The sequence below is a fragment of the Seriola lalandi genome, unplaced genomic scaffold, assembly GCF_002814215.2.
Source record: "Seriola lalandi dorsalis isolate HSWRI2012SDOR001 ecotype SW California unplaced genomic scaffold, Sedor1 jcf7180002053933, whole genome shotgun sequence".
Lineage (NCBI taxonomy): Eukaryota > Metazoa > Chordata > Actinopteri > Carangiformes > Carangidae > Seriola > Seriola lalandi.
The window spans coordinates 71,520-93,079 of record NW_019524486.1 but is presented as its reverse complement, the minus strand read 5'-3'; the positions used below and the strand labels follow the sequence as shown (position 1 = coordinate 93,079).

Sequence of the window (21,560 nt, the reverse complement as noted above, 5' to 3'; positions counted from 1 at the left end):
CAGTAATAAATAGATTGCAGCAAAATGTGTCCTATAGCTGTCAAAAGTGGCGAGCAGAGACCACTGCTGTTCTCACAGGAACACCTGTCAGTTTATTGATTAGCAACAGCAACTTGAATTCCTGTCTACAGAGGACTCAGCACCACCCAGCAACCTGTTTACTGCTCTTAAAACAAATAGTAAATCATTGGAGTCTGTGCTCAGCATTACACCATTCAGCTTTATTCTGAATTTTCAAGCTCTATTAGTTTTAACTAAGCGAGGACTTCTTGATATGCTGTTGTGAGAAATGAGAGAAAGAGATCAAATGACAAGTGATCAAAACAGATTTAAGACTAAAGATAAAAAAGACTGTGTCGAACCATTGAGCCCATGTATACAAAATAAAAATTTTATTTTCTCTGTTAAATCATGTGGATACTTGCTTTCCCAGTATAACAAATTCAATGCTCTGACTCCACCACAAGAGGCCATTGTGCCTCGCTGAATGGCACTTTGTGGCCGGATCATCTGTCGTACATCTACTTAGACCGCACCATATCCCCTTGCTGCCTTCCCTTCCTCATAAAAAAAGAGAAATAAAACTTGATCCTCCTGTATCTGCAGCCGGGGCTTCTCCTCTGTGGTGCGATAGTATGACAGGCTGGCTGTCCTCTTGACATTCCTGTCCCCCCAGCGATCATTCCTCTACTACAAACTCACTTTCTTCTTTCCTCTATCAATCCCATGTCTTACTTAACTCTGGTGTCTCTGTTATTATGAGTAGTTATTGGTTCTGTAAAACTTGAGATATATGTAAACACATTGATGAAGGTAGAAGATTCAGCTCTGTTGCACAAAGCTCTTGTTACTGGTCTGAGCTTTTTGTCCAGTCACTGAGATCTTCACTTGCCTATGTGCTGACATGTCTAACTCACATTGTTCATGTAAAAAAAAAAAAAGCCAACTAATTCCTGTACTGAATTATTATTCTACTATTTCCCTCATACTTTGTCTCACTCTGTGTGTAGTTCACTCCTGTCTCTGGCTCAGCTACCTTCCTCAGCAGAAACCAGTTGAGCCATCAGTCAATGCCCCCCCCCTCCTCTGGATGATCTTCTGTCTCACTCTCTCACCTTCTCCCTTCGTCTTATTCCACTGACCATGCATGTTCCAAAAACAGATCTCATTTTCATCCGCAGTACGACCCCCCCCCCCAACTCAGCCATTGCACCACCACTCTCCTGCACTACCTCCTTTCCAAATCCAAGCCTTATCCTCAGTTCCTGTCCAAGTCTACCATCTCACCTCCCCATTGCTCCACCTCGAGCCCCACCCTCACCTCCCCCCCACCATGTCCTCCCATGCTGGAATTTGGGGGCGTGTGTCGGTGGGGTGTCCACCAATCCTGAGCCCTTCGGGGGTATAAAACCCTGTGCATGTATGAGCTTATTCGCTCTTTCTGTCAGTCCAGCACTCCTGAATTGGAGGGTGCCACACTTTAAGGTGAGGGTGGTGGACCAAGATCCTGCAGAGAACAACAAAGAAGTAAAAGAGCGCGGATAGGCACGGTTAGACGGCCAATCCCTTGTCTATCCAGAAAGGATGGAGAACGCACACACAAAGGTTCCGGCAGAATGCCTGACTTTCTTCGGGGTGAATGAGGCTACCGGTCTCTCCCCTGACCAGTTCAAGAAGAACCTGGAAAAGTTCGGCCACAATGGTGAGAGAGTGGGCATCAGGGATGGGGTGGGAGGCCTTTTGAGAAAGACTTTGTAACATAGAGAAACTTCTTAATTTACAGTTAAAGAAGAATGTGAATGTTTGCATAAAGATATTCCACAATGTGCAATGTGACTTTTGCTAAGATAGCTACTGGAAGTTTTTTTTTCCTGAGGCAACACCAGTGCAGTTTCCACAGATACTTGTTGAGTCGAGCTGGGTTGAGATTTTGCATGTGATGCTTTTTTAGAGAGGAGTTGCAACAGCTGGTAGAAATGCAGAGACATTGAGAAGCAGAGACTTTGAGGGCTTTGAAGGGCTATTTAAAGATAGCCAAAGAAGATGGCTGGAGAGCGAGAGAGACAGGTGATGGCTCAAGAAGCTTCCTGGGTGATATATGGGGCGGGCGTTAACAGGAGAGGTGGATAATTTTAGGCCAGGCAAAAAAGGGAGGTCCTTAGATAGCTTACGCTTAAATGATCCCTAACATGATTGCTAATCAATAACCAATGCAGTGGTTATTGATTAGCAATCATAAACAGCAAAGGCTTTGTGATATGGTATTATAGTTCAGAAGCATCAACGTTCTTGGTTTCACACTGTTTCTGCTGCTCTTTAGTGAGCTGCTATTAAGCATAACATTTTGTTTTGTTTCAAAGTGAAGGAATTTATAGAATGAACAGCCACTTCAGGAAGGCTTTAGGCCTAGATTGGGAATCAAAGGAGGCTATGACGATGTCAAATAATAATACAATACAATAGCCTACAGCATTTAAATTCAGTATGAAGTATGAAGCCTCAGGACATTTTGAAAAGGTGGATGTTAGGGAGATTGAGAAACCAATGATCTTGTGATCACATTTGCTATCTTATAACAGCAAGGAATAACTTTTCTCCCAAAGTTTTGTGAATAATGTTTCTCAATGAACATGAGGCATTTTAACTAACCATCTTTTTTTCCTGTCTTTCTGCCTCCACATTCTTCTACCTCCTTCACCTTTGTGTCCAACTCCAGAGCTGCCCGCTGAGGAGGGTAAGTGTTCATCCAGCCACATTGACAAAATGTGTAAATCTTCCATACACCTGGCATGATCCAGAAGGGTTGTCCACCATTACTACTCTGAATTGGCCTTCCTCCACAGAGGGGTTAATAAAAACACGCTGGCAGCATTTTGATTGTGTGCTGCCCACACTTCATTGAAATTCCACTTGCTACTGGACATCATTAATCAGTCACTTGTAATGTCTATTATATTTGCACCATCGTCATTACCACCAACATGCTACAGACTTGAAACACATCCCTTTTTTTTTTACACAAATACACTCTCACTTGCACATTTTCATAATTACATTCACATTTTGTGATTATTTTCTATTGATATATGTTCATCTCTTTGTCTCTTTCAGGTAAGAGCATCTGGGATCTGATTGTTGAGCAGTTCGAGGACCTGCTTGTCAGGATCCTGCTGCTGGCTGCCTGCATCTCTTTTGTAAGTAAAGAAGTGTTAATTATGTCACTTTAAACTGATTAATCCTATCACACCATTTTAAGTAACAGTAGGATACATATTAGTTGCAACTAACTCCACAAGCCAATGTCATCACGTGGCACCAGTTTTTCCAGTATCTCAAACAGTTGAAGTGATACTCGATATTCAACCAGAATGAACTCTGGCCCCTCTTTACATTCTTGTATGCCATCTGGCAATGAGTATTTAATTGCATTTCATTTTTAATCCCACAAGGAGGAAACCTATCACACAAACTAATCCAGTAAACAAGCGTGATGTAGTTCATCATTTCTCTCTGGCCAGTTTGTCAAGACAACTTCTTAAACCCCCTCCAAATCCCTCCACCCTTCCGTGTATTTTTGAGGACAACAACTTGAGAGGAGGGAGACAGATTGCGAAGGCTTGTCGGAGGTGTATTAATTCCTACACCCAGCTTTCACCCCTTCGGGCAGCTGTCATGATGGCCTTAGAAGGCGAATATTGAGGAGCCAGTAAGAGACGGGGGTCAGGAAAGTATAGGGGGGCTGAGGGGTAAGGGTTTATTTTAAGAAAGCCCCAAGCTGAGGAGAGAAACTGAATCCTTCGGGAAAGGTCAGGCCTGAAGGAAGGAACGAAGGGCCTCCACAGAAAGAGGGTTGAAGTCAGAAGGAGCAATGAGTTATGGGACATTGAGATCCAATTATTAACAATTACATAATCATATTATGACATACAAAAATATTACCCAAATAACTGAGCTTATACAATGTTATTATATTATCCAAATATTATGTAAAAGCATGCTAAATGCATACAAAACTATAAAAGCCCTCTAAATACTAAATTCTCATATTATTCGTGTATGACACATTATATACAAGGTTACGAACCTGTGAGGAGTCCTGTCATTTAGGTGCAATGAAAATGTTTAAACAATGTAATTAGTCCATTCAATACAAAGGTGTGGGGACGTGTGCACGCTGTTTGTCAGGAGCAGTATGGCCTGCTGTTGCTGCTGTCTCCACTACACTGACTCGCTCTTCATCGCTTTGCCCTCAGGTGCTTGCCTGGTTCGAGGAAGGTGAGGAGACCGTCACCGCCTTCGTGGAGCCTTTCGTCATCCTTCTTATCCTCATCGCTAACGCTATCGTTGGAGTGTGGCAGGTCAGTGACGAGGCCACAGCACATTGAGCAATAAGGCATATCCATTGCAACGATGACAGAAAGTACACAGGGTCCAGTTACTGCCATGTTCTCCACCCAGACGTGGTTGCTCAATTGGAATACTATCACTTTTACAGCCTTGAAGGTCAAAATAGTTCGTGAGGCTGCTACCACGTGGAACAGACTTTAAGTAAACAATTTTATTGGCTCAAAATTATATGCAAATATATCAATACATGATATTATATGATCATTATGAGAATATTTTGGTATTTGCAGACATCATGCTCGATCTGTTTTGACAGCAGGTGATGGATTATTCACAATATGCATATCATGCTTTCCTACATGCATGCTATTAGGTTACTAGCAGCGCTAATAGGCATCAGTCAGTGAGGGAACATTACTGCTATCACATCCTGCCCAAGTGTTGAAATCAGCTGCTCCATTCCTGTTTTTCTCATTAAAAACTGCTATATTATTTCAAATATCATCTCTGAACACAGCATGTTCGTTTTAAAAGACAGACAGAAATCTGCCATAAGTGTCGTGCTTTAGCCTAGGCTGGAATAGTGCATTTGACCTACTCATATGTCATCAGAAGATTGTGTATCAGTATGTAATTGGTGTGTATAATGACTCAAAGCCCGTTAGAGGACATTGCCATTACTAGACCAAGGACAAACTGAGTATAGTTTACATTCAAGCAACCATAAACAGATACATTGATATCAGTTGTGTGATAGTCAGTGTGCATTAAGCCTGTTTTTCACTTAACTTTTTCACAATTAAACTGTCACACAAAGATTTAATAAGTGTGACTCATGCTTTTTGTCTGTGTGTGCCACAGGAGCGTAATGCTGAAGACGCCATCGAGGCTCTCAAGGAGTACGAGCCTGAGATGGGCAAAGTTTACCGTTCTGACAGAAAGAGTGTGCAGATGATCAAGGCCAGAGAAATTGTCCCCGGAGATATTGTGGAGGTGTCTGGTAAGAAACTTCAAGATTGTTCATCGGTTCTCTCTGTTAGTGGAATGTCTGTCTGCTCTGCAAACATTCATGTCATGGGGAATAATATCCCTATTAGTCACGGTCTTGTCAGTTATATCAAACAATATTCACTGCCTTATTACAATGTAGCGGTGAAAAGATAAAACACACATCCCATGAGGGAAAGAAAGACAGACGTAAATTTAGGATATATGTGTCTGATGGCAGAGACTCGTGTCTGTTTAAGGCAACGAGAGCAAGGCAGGATGGAGTAGCAGTGCTGTGAAAACGTGCTGACTGAAGGAAAACAAAATTATGAATATAAATACCCTCCCCAGCACCTGCCGCACCTCTTCTCCCCCTCCCTGTCATTGCCCGCTTCTGTTCATTTGTCAGCATACACCCCCCCCCCCATTAGGCCTTTCACTTTAACTTTTGCCCCATTATGAAGTCCATGGATTAGTGCAGAAATTTAGCGAGCTGTCTGAGCATTTGGTTCTTATTCTGGGAATCATTTACAGTTTTATTAGTAGTATTATTTTTCAGTGACAAGGATTGTGCCTTTTGAATTTATTACAGTCACTTGGATGTAATTGGAAATAATTACATAGGAGAAATTCCCTGACCACACACTAGTCCAAAAATAAACACAGTCTTTATATGTTTATTTATAATGTCAATAAGAAAAATATTAATGAATTCTAAAAGAAATAACAACAATTAATTTTATTCATCTCTTCTCTTTGATACCCACAGTCGGTGACAAAGTCCCCGCTGACATCAGGATTGTTTCCATCAAGTCCACCACCCTGCGTGTTGACCAGTCCATCCTTACTGGTAAGATTTCAAGACACCTTAAATATGCAAGTACATGTTTTTCTGTCCTATCTCCATGTGCAGTTTTGAGTAAATCTTCCTATTTTCTCTCTCAGGTGAGTCCGTCAGTGTGATCAAGCACACTGAGGCTGTTCCCGACCCCAGAGCCGTCAACCAGGACAAGAAGAACATGCTTTTCTCTGTGAGTGTCCTACCACCGTCAGTAATTTAGTAATCTTCACTGTTGGAGCTGTGTTTCAAGCATTTTCATGTTATTTCCATCATTACCTGTTTTGTTTTGTTTTTTTTTTACCGTTCTCCTCTTCTTTCTTCCATAGGGCACCAACATCGCTGCTGGCAAGGCCATCGGTGTGGTTGTGGCCACCGGAGTGTCCACTGAGATTGGCAAGATCCGTGACCAGATGGCTGCCACCGAGCAGGAGAAGACTCCTCTGCAGGCCAAGCTGGACGAGTTCGGCGAGCAGCTGTCCAAGGTTATCTCCCTGATCTGCGTTGCCGTCTGGGCCATCAACATTGGCCACTTCAACGACCCCGTCCACGGTGGCTCCTGGATCCGTGGTGCTGTCTACTACTTCAAGATCGCTGTTGCTCTGGCTGTGGCTGCCATCCCTGAGGGTGAGGGAGTGGGGAAAAGACAGGACAGTGAGAAAACAACATGTGCTGTTCCATCGCTGTTTATCAGACTCACAGTTTTCACCAATGTCTCTCAGGTCTGCCCGCTGTCATCACCACCTGTCTGGCCCTGGGTACCCGCCGTATGGCCAAGAAGAACGCCATTGTCAGAAGCCTGCCCTCTGTGGAGACCCTGGGCTGCACCTCTGTCATCTGCTCCGACAAAACTGGCACCCTCACCACCAACCAGATGTGTGTGACCAAGGTGTGTATTTAATCAAAAAGGAAATCGTGATGCAGACAGTTTGCCCACAAAGCTAGGCTACTTAAGGCACAATAAAAACTGTCTTTGTTTCCTCCTCCACAGATGTTCATTGTCAAGGGTGTTGATGGCGACCATGTTGAACTTGATGCTTTTGACATCTCTGGATCCAAGTACACCCCCGAGGGCGAGGTGTAAGTTGGTTTTCATTGCTTTTTATCATCATTTAATTTAGCCAAAATCATTAAGTCATTATAAATGCACATAAACCATCACTCGTTTTTTTTGTGTCTAATTTGTTCTGTTCTTTATCTGTTCTTTATCCATCAGTTCCCAGAGAGGTGGCAAGACCAACTGCAGTGCATACGACGGCCTTGTTGAGCTGGCTACCATCTGCGCCCTGTGCAACGACTCCTCTCTCGACTACAACGAGGTAAAGCCATAAAGTCACATAGTGTGTTAGCTATACTGATGCCTGATCACCCTCCACGGATGAACCAACTCTCTCCATCGCCCTCCTTTCCTACAGTCCAAGAAGATCTATGAGAAGGTTGGTGAGGCTACTGAGACCGCCCTGTGCTGCCTGGTTGAGAAAATGAATGTGTTCAACAGCAACGTGAGGAACCTGTCCAAGATTGATAGGGCCAATGCCTGCTGCGCCGTAAGTTTCCTCATTCTGTTTCAGCTAATTATGAACCACTGAAAAACACTATTAGTTGGATCAGTCTTACTTCCTCCAAAGAAGTAGAGTTTTTAGTGTTTCATTACAACCCTCTTTTCTCTGTATCTTCCAACAGGTGGTCAAGCAGCTCATGAAGAAGAACTTCACCCTGGAGTTCTCCCGTGACAGGAAGTCCATGTCCGTGTACTGCTCTCCCACCAAGGGTGAGGGTGGTGCCAAGATGTTCGTGAAGGTTAGTTCCGGCTTTCTTCCCTCTCACAGCTGTTTGATCGGACACCTTCACTTTTACTGTACTGCATTCAACTCCACACAAACTACTCCTTTCTCCACAGGGTGCCCCTGAGGGTGTGATTGACAGGTGCGCATATGTGCGTGTTGGCACCACCCGCGTTCCCCTGACCAATGCCATCAAGGACAAGATCATGGCTGTTATCAGAGACTGGGGTACCGGCCGTGACACCCTCCGTTGCCTGGCCCTGGCCACCCGTGACACCCCCCTGAGGCCCGAGGAGATGAACCTTGAGGATTCCACCAAGTTTGCCGATTACGAGGTGAGAACACAACATACTGACGGACTAGATAAGAGGTTGTATGGATACAACTGTGACTACATGTAAAAATCTCTCTCCTCAGACTGATCTGACCTTTGTTGGCTGCGTGGGTATGCTGGATCCCCCCCGTAAGGAGGTCTCTGGCTCCATTGAGCTGTGCAGAGAAGCTGGAATCCGTGTCATTATGATCACTGGTTAGTAATATGGTTTGGATAAATGATCAATTCAGAAGACTTCCATGTTGTAGAATATTATCAATACACTAGTACCAATATCAAGGTATGGGTGTTTGTATGTGTGTGTTTACATAGTAATTACATGGTATTTGCTATATTTTGGCCATTATTTCTATTTTGAATTTGCTTTTATAGGGGAACTCTAATATGTAAATGTAAACAAAAAAAAGTGTAGCCCTATCGGATTTAAAAGTATTTTATAATGTTAAAAGTAAACACAGTATACTGCATATTCAATTCATCCTTTCTAAAAAGCCACTTGGCATTTTATTGGATCATTTTCCTCATCAGTTAAACAGAAATTAGCAGTGTATTGAAACATCCATTTTAAATTTTTTGTGTCCACGTTTTAACTGTATCTTCTCAAACATTTCACTGACTCCCTATCAAACTTTTCCATCTCCACATTTCAGGTGACAACAAGGGAACCGCCATCGCTATCTGCCGTCGTATTGGCATCTTCTCTGAGGATGAGGACGTTTCTAGCAAGGCCTACACCGGACGTGAGTTTGACGATCTGCCCAGCCATGAACAGCCCGAAGCTGTGGTCAGGGCTTGCTGCTTTGCCCGTGTGGAGCCATCCCACAAGTCCAAGATTGTTGAGTTCCTGCAGGGTCATGATGACATTACTGCTATGGTAAGAGCGCAGAAGAGCTGGACTGAGTCATTGTACTGTCAGTTGTCCTGTCACTGGTTTTGTGCTAGGATTTACAGCCTGTAGAAGTAATAGTAATAACTTGTGCTTCCTCTCCTCCCACCAAGACTGGTGATGGTGTGAATGATGCCCCTGCCCTGAAGAAGGCCGAGATCGGCATCGCCATGGGCTCTGGCACTGCCGTTGCCAAGTCTGCCTCTGAGATGGTCCTGGCTGACGACAACTTCTCTTCCATTGTGGCTGCTGTTGAGGAGGGCAGAGCTATCTACAACAACATGAAGCAGTTCATCCGTTACCTCATCTCCTCCAACGTTGGTGAGGTCGTCTGGTGAGTGGCCTGTGTAACACACACTCTGATCAACACCTAAACACTATCTTTCAGCCATCTTTCTCTGTGTCTCTGGCTAACCTTGTCCTTCCCTTCGTTCTATTATTCCCTTTTTCACTCTGTCAGTATCTTCCTGACCGCTGCTCTGGGTCTGCCCGAGGCTCTGATCCCCGTCCAGCTTCTGTGGGTCAACCTGGTCACTGATGGTCTGCCCGCCACCGCTCTGGGCTTCAACCCCCCTGATCTGGACATCATGGGCAAGCCCCCACGTTCCCCCAAGGAGCCCCTGATCTCTGGCTGGCTGTTCTTCAGATACATGGCTATTGGTGGTAAGTAAGACTCTGGACATTGTGTTTGCATTAAGTTTAAATGCAGGAAGAACACTTACCTGCACTGACACTGTTGCTTATCCCAAACAGGATATGTCGGTGCCGCTACCGTTGGTGGTGCTGCCTGGTGGTTCCTGTACGATAGCACTGGCCCTGGTGTCACCTACCACCAGCTGGTCAGTAATTGCCTCTCTTTTATGTTGTCTTTAACAAAAACTCACATGCAGATGCTTAATAACCTAATGTTCCAAATAACTTAATAACCTTTCCTCTGTACAGTCCCACTTCATGCAGTGCCACGATGAGAACGAGGACTTCACTGGCGTTGATTGTGATATCTTTGAGGCTTCTCCTCCCATGACCATGGCTCTGTCTGTGCTGGTCACCATTGAGATGTGCAACGCTCTCAACAGGTAATACTTCAAATATGTCGGAATGTGTTTACAGCTGGTACAGACAAACACAATTGTTTAGAATATATGAATTACTGTGTTTAACACTTGAAACGACTTGAATACGTTGGGCTTCCAGTTCACACCACAGGTATATATTCACTTAATTCCTTGTCTTTTCTTTTTCAAGCTTGTCTGAGAACCAGTCTCTGATCCGCATGCCCCCATGGAGCAACTTCTGGCTGATTTCCGCCATGACCCTCTCCATGTCTCTGCACTTCATGATCATCTATGTTGACCCACTGCCTGTAAGTCAGACGTCGATGCTCTGTCAATTTTGATTTAAGAGCTATGTGTGTAAATCTCACAGTTTTAGGGATTATATTGAGGTATTGTCCTCTGTAGTGTCCCAACAGTAAAGACTCACTCTCTTTTGCCCCCCAGATGATCTTCAAGTTGACCCATCTGACCGTTGAACAGTGGCTCATGGTCCTGAAGCTTTCCTTCCCTGTCATCCTCATTGATGAGGTGCTGAAGTTCTTTGCCCGCAACTACGTTGAGAGTAAGTAACTTCACATTTTTACACATTCACTCTAACATATATGTCTTATTTCCTCAGATAAGAAATATAATTTTACTTTTAATTCATGATTAATTGATTAATACTGTCATCATTTTTTAAATGTAATTATTCATTAATGCCTTAACAGTATTTAACAAGTATTTAACAAGTGCAATCCTTCATCTTACTGTAATTTTATTCCATTACATCATCTCTCCATCTGTCTACCTATCCATCATAAATTTAATAATGCCTGTTTTCTTCTGCCTGATATTTCTCATCACTGTCTCTCCATTCCTCATTAACTCACTTAACCCTTTTTTTGATTTCCAGAGTAAATTCTGTCAACCCACCACCATTAGCCTGTAACTAAAGCAAGGTATTCCACAGCTTGCACTGCTAGTAGCTTTCACTGTGTACCTATAGTTAGTGTGCAGGTTGTTGTTCTGTTGCATATTTTACTGCTCCAATGCAGATGTGTCTTTAGTGGTGTCTACATATTATCAAACTCGTGTTGATGACAACCATGCAACAACATAACTGGAAAGTGAAGGAATCAAGTGGTCTGTCACGAATTGAAAAGGTGGCATAAGTGGGTCCCTGTGATGCTTTCTGTGTCTGAGCTCTCTGTTCACTGTTATTTCTTATGTCATATTGGCTTATGAGTTGCCTCGGCCACCTCTGAGTTGCTGCTGTCGGTTTCAGCATTATAATGTGTCTGTTTAGTTGTTTCTGTCTGCCTTCTGGTAGGTGCGTGACCAATGCCTGTTCTGATATAGAGTCAATGTCCCACAAAACTCTTTGGTAACAATTTATTTTACCCCAGCAATTTAGCATTGTATATAAACTTTTAATAAATGGTTCATAAGACATTATAAAGTAATTATGAGCTGATAAAAGATCTTATGAAGTGTTTATGGATGTTGTTATAAACTGATTTAACTCTTAACCTGTGACACATCTGTAATTGGATGCTGGTATATGAGCAGATAATGAATAACAATATAACAGACTTATAATTATAGAAACTATGTCTTTATAAGATAAGTTATAGTTAATTGAGTCTGATATCAGCTTATAATTAATTCTAATGTTTTAGAAACAATTTATTTGTTTATATATAAAAGTATTTATTAAAATAAGCTGTTACCAATCTTCATGTGTAAGACCCTCATTGGATAAATCAAAAAAAGCAAAAGGTTATCTCATTGGGATTAGTTCCATTTTGGGAAAATTTCCTACACTCTGATTTGATAATGTTCATATGTTTGTCTACAAAGATAATTTAAGTCTAGTTTTATTTAATTGTCATGTGTCCATACATCCTTTCCCTCTGTGATTTGTCTATTTTCTCTTCAGCAGGTAGAGTTGCATAAATAGAGATGTAGAAGAAGAGGATCTTAAGGGTTGGAGAGAAAGAGGCGAAGAAGAGAAAAAAAGAAGATCTCAACCAAAGAGGGAAGCCATAGTGAGCCAACCAATAGAAGAGAGAGGAGAAAACACAGGAAAATGTACAAAAAAATACAATAAAACATGTCAAAATCTACATAAAAATAGTCTCTATATAAGGAAGAATATTGAATAAAAATGAAGGCAGGTATCCCTGCTGATAAAGTATTAAAATATTTAAGATTTTATTCTAAGAAATAAAATATGTATTAAAAGTGATTTTTTGTTAAACTTGGATATTCTCAGCTGTTGCGTTTTTGTGTCCTCTGTCCATTTTCATATGATTGACTTTCCAGCTCATTACTTTTATTCTAGTCTTTGTTGCTCGTGTCTCGTGCAGCCTCCCTGCTTTGGCTGGGCTCTGTACAGTGTGGTGTAGGGTTGCAAAATGACTTCATATGGGCAGAAAAAAAAAACACGTCTCCAGCTGCCAGCGCCCTCTATAGGCTTCATGCAGTCGGGGGACTCTTGGAGGTCTCATGACATAAAATGGGCATGTCCACTCAGTCACAACACTTTTGGTCTTATATATTGTTTACGTGATAAGTTGCAATAAAGTGATGATTACAAACTCATGTACTTTGTATTGTGGAGCACATTTTTATTGATCCTTTCCACATAGATTTGGATGACTTTCCTCTGTAGCTACACATCATGAGGTTCAGTGATTATGGTGTTTAACATCGAGACTTGAGGAGTGAGTCAAACATTTTTTTCTTTTTATTCATCGTTTGTTTTGGTTTTCCGCATTCTGAGAGCTGCACAATGCCACTGTCATCGGTCTTTGGTTCGCAGAGCTGCATCAACTTATAAAGCCCAAAATCCATTAGATGAGGGTCCTGAATGGTATGTTGACTTCCTTCATTTGCTGTTCATAATCTTCATCAAATATCTTTGATTGCTCAGGTGTGAAATGGTTTGTCCAATCACCCACTTCACCTGTAAAGAAAATAAATATACAGAAGAAAATACAATAGTGTTAGCTATATAAAGCAATCACTGTATATGCTGCAATTACTAAAAAAAACTTAGAAGTAAGTTCGCAAATTACTTCCCCTAAAACCATCTATTGTTGAACATTAGGGCTTCATGTAAATATTATTTTCCTTAGCCATTAATTTTCCCATTATATTCTCAATCAATTGAAACATTATTTGGTTTATAAAATGTCAGAAAACAACATTTCCAAACACCCAGAGATGATGACTCCAAAACTCAAGAAAGTCAAATTAGTATCCTACAAGATGAGATGAAAAAGCTAATCATTTCATGTGAGAATCTAAAAAAAAAAACTCAATTAAATAATTAACAGATTATCAAAGTAGTTTAAGAATGGACTAATCACTTGAGATATATTGAATATGAAGTTCTACAAAAAAAACAAAAAGAAAAACAAGCAAAGGCAAGGAATACAGAGACCATTAGGGGGCACTGTTGGGCTGACCAAAGTGAAGTACAGGAAGAGCCGTTGATGCTGTTGCTGTTGAGTTTATGTTGGCAGGACGGTTGATGTAACTGCTTGAAGTAATAACATTTTCCTTGTATTTTATCCTGCCTTCTCCGTGTGTGTTTACAGGAGTGGGACATGGTGTTCATGTTGCTTTTCATCCACTGCAGATCAGTCATCCTCATTTTGACACATGGGGCTCTGGGATCTCTACATGCCTCTACATGTTTAATTATCTTTGAGTCTTGAGACTGAGAGCAGACTGATTTACCTTTTCTCATGAAGGGAGAGATGGACTGATCAAATACAGGTGTTGGGATGCAGGAGTAATTGGCCATCGGGTTCTCCTTCATGTTCTTAAAGGACGTGAGCTCCACAATCCGATTGATGACCTCATCAGAGACCGACAAGTCCAGGTACCTCATGATGCGCTCGACTTCACGCCGAGGATTCTGGGGGAATAAATAAGACTTTTGGTGAAGGAATTAATTCAATTACATAGATATATTTTGGTATTTGTTTTAAAATGCACTTCTTTTGCTTGCTTTAGACAAAGTAAAAAAAAAAAATTGATCCCCATTTCAAGAACATCAGTTACAGCAAGAATAGTAATAACAGTATAGCAATAGCATAGCAAGAATCAGGTATGTATAGCGTGATTTGGTGACCTGACCTCTTTCATATCCTCATAGAAGAGGTAAAGAATATTCCTCTTCTCTCTCTCCACCCAGTAGCCCTTCACGTGGTCATACCAGGAGCCCCACGACACTGTACCAACAAGAGAAATCATAAAAATGTTAATCCCCCTCCAGTTAAGGGTTATACCAACTGTGGCAATGAGCTGAAGTTTGTTAAGAAAGATTTTACGGTTGTTTTAGAGTAATTGGGTACCACTTTCTAATGTTGATAATTTACTTATCTTTTTAAATCAGTCATCACATGTCATTATTCAGTGTCTATTTGCCAGATGGTGGAAAATCTCTTTTGGTAATGTTTATCCTCTCCCAGCATGACATTTGCTTTTTTGTTTATTTATGGATTGTCGACTTTTATAACTGCAGACTTCATGGTTAGAAAGTCAGTGAGTGATAACCCTTTAATAACAGTTTGGGTTTTTTTTGGTCATTTGTTGTCATGTTTTCTGGCTTCCAGACAAATGTGATTCCAATATTCACTCTCATTTTAGCTGTTTTTGGTCTCTACCAACTCCCGAGGAAATATCTGGTTCGTTAGCTGCTAAATACTCCACTATGTTCATCATCATATAATGACAGCTTAGCAAATGATTTATCAAACATTAATAAAGGTGTCTCAATTGAAAGTGAATATAGTAAATACTAACGATTTTACATATTTCAAAACCTGATCATTTGCAACAACAAAAACAAAAAAATGCATCTGTGGAAGTAAGATAGCAGCTGGTTTATTGATGGCCACATGACACCAAAGAAGAAATAAAAACAGTTGAAATTTGTAAATCTGAAAGAACGTTTTTTAGGAACAAGTATTTGTCTGGTGGTAAATTCTTGGCTCAGTAAGAAGCTTTCGTGCAAATAGAAATAACCAGTTTGATTCATGGTAAAATGACACTGAGGAATGTGAATTAATCTACTTACACTCTCCTCGCATGAACTTGTGAATGTAGCCCTCCCAGGGCCCCGGTTCAGGCTGAGTCAGATTCATACAATCAAAGTAGTAGTAGCTCACCAGGTTATCTTTGGCATTGCGTGCCACGTAGATAGCCTTCAAACAAGAACAGGATAGACATAAATAAAGGGATTTATGAGAACAATACAAAGAGCAGGTCACTTGATAAGTCTGTTGTTGAGCAGCATTGTATTGTTAACCTCTTACCCCATTTACATGCATTGTGTCATGAACGTTTTACCCCATTAACATGCATTTGCCTCAAAGCCCAAGACAATATAATTCAAGGCAGGATCTTGCAAAACTGCAGGATTTCACTGTCAGTTGACGCTGTCAGATATCAAGTCTTACTTTGCACTTGTTTTCCCAAAATCCTGGAGGCACCAACTGAAAAGGAAGATGTGTTTTGATAACTCTTGGGGGGCCCATTTCCTTCAGAAGATCAAGACCTGAGACATGAATTTGGGGAGATGGATACACACATATGAAAGAGTTGAAACACACTTTGCAATTTTCCACCAGCCTTTTAAAGTTACGTTACTAAAAGATTTCTTTTCAGAGATTTTGTTAAAGGTACATGTAAAAAACAAATTGCATTTTGCTATAACTAAATTTGAAACCATGATGTTTAAACTTGCAACATAATTGTTGTTATTATCACCGATTTAAATGACTCGCTTAGATTCACCTGTAGTACTACTGACCTGCCATTCAACTCTAGCATCTTTTAGCTCATCGTTTTGCTTGTGTAATTTCAGTAACGTTTAAGAAAGACATTTTGGAAAAATATTTCCGTTTATGCTAAGAGTGGGATAAGAAGATTGATACCACTCGTCTCTGTCTATTGCATATGACGCTACAGCCAGAAGCTGGGTAGCTTAGCTTTGCATAAAGACTGTAAACAGTCAGCTTGGCTCTGTCCAAAGGTAACAAAATGCAGCTCCCCGATAGCTCTGATAAACAAACTGTGTCTATCTCACAGTGACAAGACTCTCAGAAGTCAATGTCAATGAAGAAATAGTGCAGCACATAATCCCCTGTGAAACCACATTTGACTTTTTGTAAAATGTTAAAAGTTCAAACAACTATATTTTGTTTTTGTTTAGATTAAACAAAAGACTAGTGACCAGCTGGTGGAATGGTGGAAACCAAAGTGTTTGTTCATCAGGTGTTCAGAAACAAGACTCTGAATGAATGCTAATCCTGCTCCATGTGTGACAGATGTAAGCACCATAAGGCCAGTAATTGCAGCAATAGCAAAGTTTTAAGGCTTGTGTTGATACTTGTCTGCCTCCAACAATAACAAATGAATAATTTAGGGGAGTACGGATGGGTAATGCTCAACATGATACCGCTGCAGAATCCAGGGACACTGATTCAGAAATTCATGTTTCACTAAAATCTCACTCCACTATTATTTGAACAACTATATTGACTTGGTTGCTTGTTTTTATTTTAGCCACCAGCAAAAACTGCAGTTTGTCGCTGGGGAAGTCTGGGCACTGTGGCACTGATCGAGATGTTTATGGGTTAATAGCTCATTAACCCTGATTAAGGCGGTAGCAACAAGTGGTTATGAAAACATTCCTCCAGGAATTGGATTTGTGAGTTCTGACATCGCACAGTCAGACCTAGTTGGACAGAGTGGCACCAAATAATAATAGAGGAGTTTTAGCCAAAGATAGGGGACACAAAGTGCACTTGGAATATTTTCGACAGAAGGTGCAAAAGGAAAATACAGGGCGAAGTAGAAACAGCCCAACCTCCAAACTGAATCACAGAAAATCACATTTATTACCTAAATAGAATTAAAAATGTGTAAATACAATCACATCAGTGCGATCATAACCACATAAACACACACCTGAGGGGATGGGTGGTGGGGAGCAGATCTCTAGGAAAGGACTGCGGACGGGTGTGGGGGCTCGTTTACAGGCCTCAGCATCTCCGTTGTGAAGAAGCAGGTCAACTATCTCCTGGGTCCACGTGGTCCCTTATGTCCCAAAATCACAACAAAAAAAAATCACACTGAATTAAACGAATAGGATGCTCTCCGTGTATTTAATCTCGCCATTTTGAGGAAATATCCACTCTCACTCTCACACCCACACCAAACCTCAGTCGTAGATATGCACCTGTATCCTTATAACAGCAAAACTATTTTTTTTTTTAGCACTCATTCTTCATCAGACAGGTCTCTTGAATTTCATCACCATCTGCCCCTTAAGTGACTCTCTAGACTAATTTCCTGTTTTACTTTGAAATTACTTCCTTGTGTGTTTGTTGGTTGCTTTACTGTCTGCCTTGGTGTCTGCGTTCGGCTCCCTGTCTGTTTCTGCCAGGGTTGCAAATATATTTAATTTATGTAACTTTCCTTTGATTTTCTATTTGTTTTGTCAGCTTCGCTACATGATGGGTTCATCTTTTTCTGTGTTCTGTCATACACGCTTTATTCCAGTAGTGGAGAAAGACTGTTATCCTAAATATATTATATTATTGGATCATTGTTAGCGTTGCCTAATGTCTAAGCAGCATTTTACTAGTTGGCTGAGGCAGAGCTAATTTGACCTTTTTCATTTACTTTTGCAGCCATAACAATGCATCATATTTTATAAGATCATTGTATGATTTGAATGCAGACTCTTAATCTGAAAAGTAACCAAATCTGTGAATAAATTTTGTTGGAAGTGGAAGCATAAAGAAGCAGAAAATGTAAATACTGGAGTAAAGTACAAGTATTTGTACTTGAGTAGATGTACTTTACCTTCCATCACTGATGACAACTATGGGAAGACTAACAGAGCTTTAACAAAAATACATGTCTACTCTATAAAGACTACTCACTTAGAGATTTACTGTATATGAACAAATCTGCATCTGGCAGCAGCTGTCTGAATACCTGCTTTGGGGTAGGTGGCGATGAGGAGGTCTGAGGGGTCTGGACGGAAAGCCCAGATGGAGTCCCAGTTGTTGGCGATGTAGCTCATGAGAGGAACTCCTCTGACCGGGATGAGAGGGAAGCGAGTGATGGAGGCGCTGGCTTTCTGAATGGCCTCCCTGTAGGATATCTGTTTCTCCTCTGACATGTCTGACACTGTCAAAAGTTTACTCGAGGAAATCAAGAGGCAGAAGTCAAAATCCGACTGTAAAAAGACTGGAGCAAGGCCAGTGCAGTGGTTCCTCCGGGAGATCCTCTCTCAGCTGGCTTATGGTCCTTAGTCAAACACTCACGGCTGCACTGCTTTTGTACACCACAAATTCCAACTGTCTGCAATCCTCTTCCTGCGTGTTTGTCAGAGACCACAATCACTGCATATGAATCACTCTTTCATTATCTTTTCCTCGTGTCCTTCTGCTGGCCAGAGATGTTTTGGTTTAATCTCCTCTTGATTTTCTCTGGTTTTCAGCCAAAATCTGAATCCAAAGGCAGGAATCTGTCAGTAGGCTCTCCCCAAAAAACAATCTCTCCTGAGCTCCCTGCAGCTAAGTGCCTCAGTCACTTTAAAATGTGCCTGTATTCGTCCTCCTTCTATCTTTGTAACCTGGCTGTCTGAGTGCTGGTACCTGTGATCACTGAAACTTGAACAGGCAGACCTACACTAAAGTGCCCTTATGTAACATTCCCAGTTACGTATGAATTGCACATTCCTGATTCACAATACTATCTCAACTGCTTCCAATGTAATTTGAGGAAGGGACGAGGGCGGGCTTTAAAAGAACTCTATACAACACAGAGAGGCAAACTATAATCACACAGAGAGAGGACAAAAGAAAAAGATTGCACATTTTTTCTGCTAGCTCAACAAATTACTATGTTCACACTGTGTTATTTCACTCATGCCACTTGCAATTTCTTGTTCTTTTACCAAAGAAATTGTTGTCGCAGCAAGGGGTTTGAGTTTGTGTCAATAAAAACCTATGTGGCCACTTTTTATGCATAGATTGCTAAAACACACCTTTGGACCCAAACTTTTAAAATCAGTAACATGATGACCTGAATGCAGTAAAGAATTTGCTTGGCAAAGGTCTGTGTTCATATGTATTCAGAGCGCTGTATGCTCAGTTCAGTCAGAAGTTGTTTTAAATCTACATTCCAGGATTTCCACACTTAATTTCCTGGCCAAGGTAAAACAATGTTTTCACTCAAAATAAACTCAGCTCAGCAGTTGCCTGAGACATTTAACAAAGGACACAAAGTGCAGAAACTCTTTGGAATAAATGCTAAATTTAAAGCAGAGGACCTTGAGGACAATGCTTGACTTTGAATGCAAATTTACATGAAAGCAGACCATTAGAATTCAAAACAGACTGAGTGAGTGTGAAACAAAAGGATAATACCTATCACATGTTTATGCAACATTTCCTGTTGATCAGATATAGGCTCCACATTGTCTCCATGTGGAGGCTGAAACGGAAATCATTCCGCACAGAGCCGTAAGTGAAGAATAAAGATTCAGTCAGACAGACCAGAAGAGGCGAAATGAGAACCTCAGGCAATGGTTTTATATTCCATTATATTCATAATTTTTATATAATTATTTATATTTTTACCCTTGATGTCACGTTTCATAATGTTATTTTTTATTCATAAATCCACTTATTGTCAGTCACATGTGCACTGCCTCTCTTAGAGTAGCAAGCTCAACAACTGCTACCGGATTAAGCCAGTTAGCCTCTCTTAGCTTGATTAACAACTAATTATGTATCAACCAACTAAAGGCTTAATTTGATAGCATGTGTTGAACTGTCTTATGTGACAGAGACAGGGGGCACCACTATCATGAAAATCATGACCTTTGAGAAGGTCCCTTTAAAATTAAAATGTCCATAAACAAATAACTATATCAAAACTCTGTTATTATGAAAATTAAGGATGAAATAACTCTCACCTGAGTTTTAATAATTTCTACAATTGTTTTAGAAATTGTTACGTAATTTCTATTTATCTAATATTAAACACTACAGGTTTCCATATACAAAACAATAAAGTAACTTTTGCAGTTGGATTCATTTTCAGTATACTGAAATGGTGTGTTTACTTCATTTGTACTAGTGCTTTTTACTGAGTGATGAAGTTTATATATTCAGTCTGCTATAAAAAAAAATAGCCATATACTGTATACTGTATATTCACACTGAAATCCTTTGACAATCATTCAATGATTTACTGACTCAAACAAATAGTTCCTCGTGGAGCAAAAGGACAAAATGTTTTTCTCTCATCTAGGAGCTCTCCAGTACCACCACCGTTTCCTATTTTGGCTAGTGTGCAGCTCCAACAGAGAAGGTAAGTATTTATGGAAAGAAAACAGCAGTCAAATAAGACCCATTAATAAAACAACAGCCATTAAAGATTAAGAAAGAGAGTGATAGTGACTGAACTAGAGGTCAGGGGTATGTTTGTCATTTTTTTTCCACAGTCACAGCTGTAAAATCTGCATAGAAGCAGAAGGGAACAGCACCTTCACCTTCACCTTCAGCTTCATCTTCACGTGATGTGATAAAATGTTAGTAACTTTAGCTGCTAAATTGGCTATTGATTATTATATCAAGTTAAATTATAATATTTTCAATTACATTAGCTGCTAACTTTGACCACAACAAATCTAATGTTTAGATCAAATTAAAAATGTCATTAACATTAGCTGGTAAGGAAGATGACAACAACACATAAAATCAGTAACATCAGCTGCATAGCTGTTTGGCTAATAAACATTTAATTTCCTGTTAAGATGAAAACTTTTCAATAACTTTAGCTGCAATGTTTGGCCTAAAGAAATGTCATGTCAGGGAAAAACAGAAAAATGACAGCAACATTAGCCACTAATTCTTTTCTGTTTGCTGTAGTATTAAGAAACTTGTGGCTGAAGTTGGACTGTAGTTGACCTACCAGGACCATTCGAAACCATTTTCAGATTCATAGTTTCCAGCGTTTACTCCAGTATCCTTGCTGTTATAGATTTTGTCTCCTCGGCTTCCCTCTGCCTCTCTGCTTTTCTCTCCTTGCCCTCTCTCCATTTCTGTTGCAGTTGCAAACATGTGTCTTTCAAACAGCCTATGTAAAGTTGGCAAAACATATTCAAAATAGTTCTCATGAATTTAGAAACATGGGTATTCATTTATTCGTTCATTCATTGTTGTTACTTTACCATGACAGAAGGTCCTGCCAACTCTGCGTCTCCCATCCATCTAGCAGAGAGGAGGAAAAGCCCTCAGACCCGACA

At 40.6% G+C, this 21,560-nt stretch overlaps 2 protein-coding genes across 4 annotated transcripts; one reads left to right on the top strand and one right to left on the bottom strand.

The window, feature by feature from the left end:
• The first annotated feature begins 1,429 nt into the window (after positions 1-1,429).
• Positions 1,430-12,817, top strand: atp2a1l (ATPase sarcoplasmic/endoplasmic reticulum Ca2+ transporting 1, like). 3 transcript variants are annotated; one of them, XM_023402465.2, is made up of 24 exons: positions 1,430-1,702; positions 2,717-2,734; positions 3,112-3,194; positions 4,254-4,358; positions 5,209-5,347; positions 6,104-6,184; positions 6,280-6,365; positions 6,502-6,799; positions 6,895-7,061; positions 7,164-7,252; positions 7,389-7,491; positions 7,588-7,719; positions 7,856-7,972; positions 8,073-8,291; positions 8,374-8,485; positions 8,941-9,164; positions 9,290-9,510; positions 9,637-9,839; positions 9,930-10,015; positions 10,119-10,252; positions 10,422-10,539; positions 10,676-10,793; positions 11,127-11,172; positions 12,153-12,817. In XM_023402465.2, exons 1-23 carry the CDS (start codon positions 1,585-1,587, stop codon positions 11,129-11,131), a joined length of 2,976 nt encoding a protein of 991 aa, XP_023258233.1. In that variant the 5' UTR covers positions 1,430-1,584; the 3' UTR covers positions 11,132-11,172; positions 12,153-12,817. The 3 variants fall into 3 exon arrangements, with proteins under 3 accessions (XP_023258233.1, XP_023258232.1, XP_087029097.1); XM_023402464.2 differs by lacking the exon at positions 11,127-11,172; XM_087172971.1 differs by lacking the exons at positions 11,127-11,172; positions 12,153-12,817 and having other exon boundaries at positions 10,676-10,801.
• On the bottom strand, positions 12,642-18,955 carry sult1st6 (sulfotransferase family 1, cytosolic sulfotransferase 6). Its single transcript, XM_023402466.2, has 7 exons — positions 18,236-18,955; positions 17,201-17,329; positions 15,688-15,785; positions 15,306-15,432; positions 14,363-14,457; positions 13,961-14,141; positions 12,642-13,181 (listed from the first exon to the last, which is right to left on the bottom strand). The coding sequence occupies exons 1-7, from the start codon at positions 18,420-18,422 to the stop codon at positions 13,069-13,071; spliced, it is 930 nt and encodes a 309-aa protein (XP_023258234.1). The 5' UTR covers positions 18,423-18,955; the 3' UTR covers positions 12,642-13,068.
• Between the last annotated feature and the right edge of the window lie 2,605 nt (positions 18,956-21,560).

Excerpts from the sequence above, each read along its gene's own strand:
- atp2a1l (XM_023402464.2), top strand. The coding sequence starts at position 1,585 with ATGGAGAACGCACACACAAAGGTTCCGGCAGAATGCCTGACTTTCTTC. Across the intron at positions 6,366-6,501 it reads AGAAGAACATGCTTTTCTCT|GGCACCAACATCGCTGCTGG; the intron begins GTGAGTGTCCTA and ends TTTCTTCCATAG. Across the intron at positions 8,486-8,940 it reads CCGTGTCATTATGATCACTG|GTGACAACAAGGGAACCGCC; the intron begins GTTAGTAATATG and ends TCCACATTTCAG.
- sult1st6 (XM_023402466.2), bottom strand. The coding sequence starts at position 18,422 with ATGTCAGAGGAGAAACAGATATCCTACAGGGAGGCCATTCAGAAAGCC. Across the intron at positions 15,786-17,200 it reads CCCACCACCCATCCCCTCAG|GTCTTGATCTTCTGAAGGAA; the intron begins GTGTGTGTTTAT and ends TTCATGTCTCAG. Across the intron at positions 15,433-15,687 it reads TTTGGGAAAACAAGTGCAAA|GCTATCTACGTGGCACGCAA; the intron begins GTAAGACTTGAT and ends TCTTGTTTGAAG.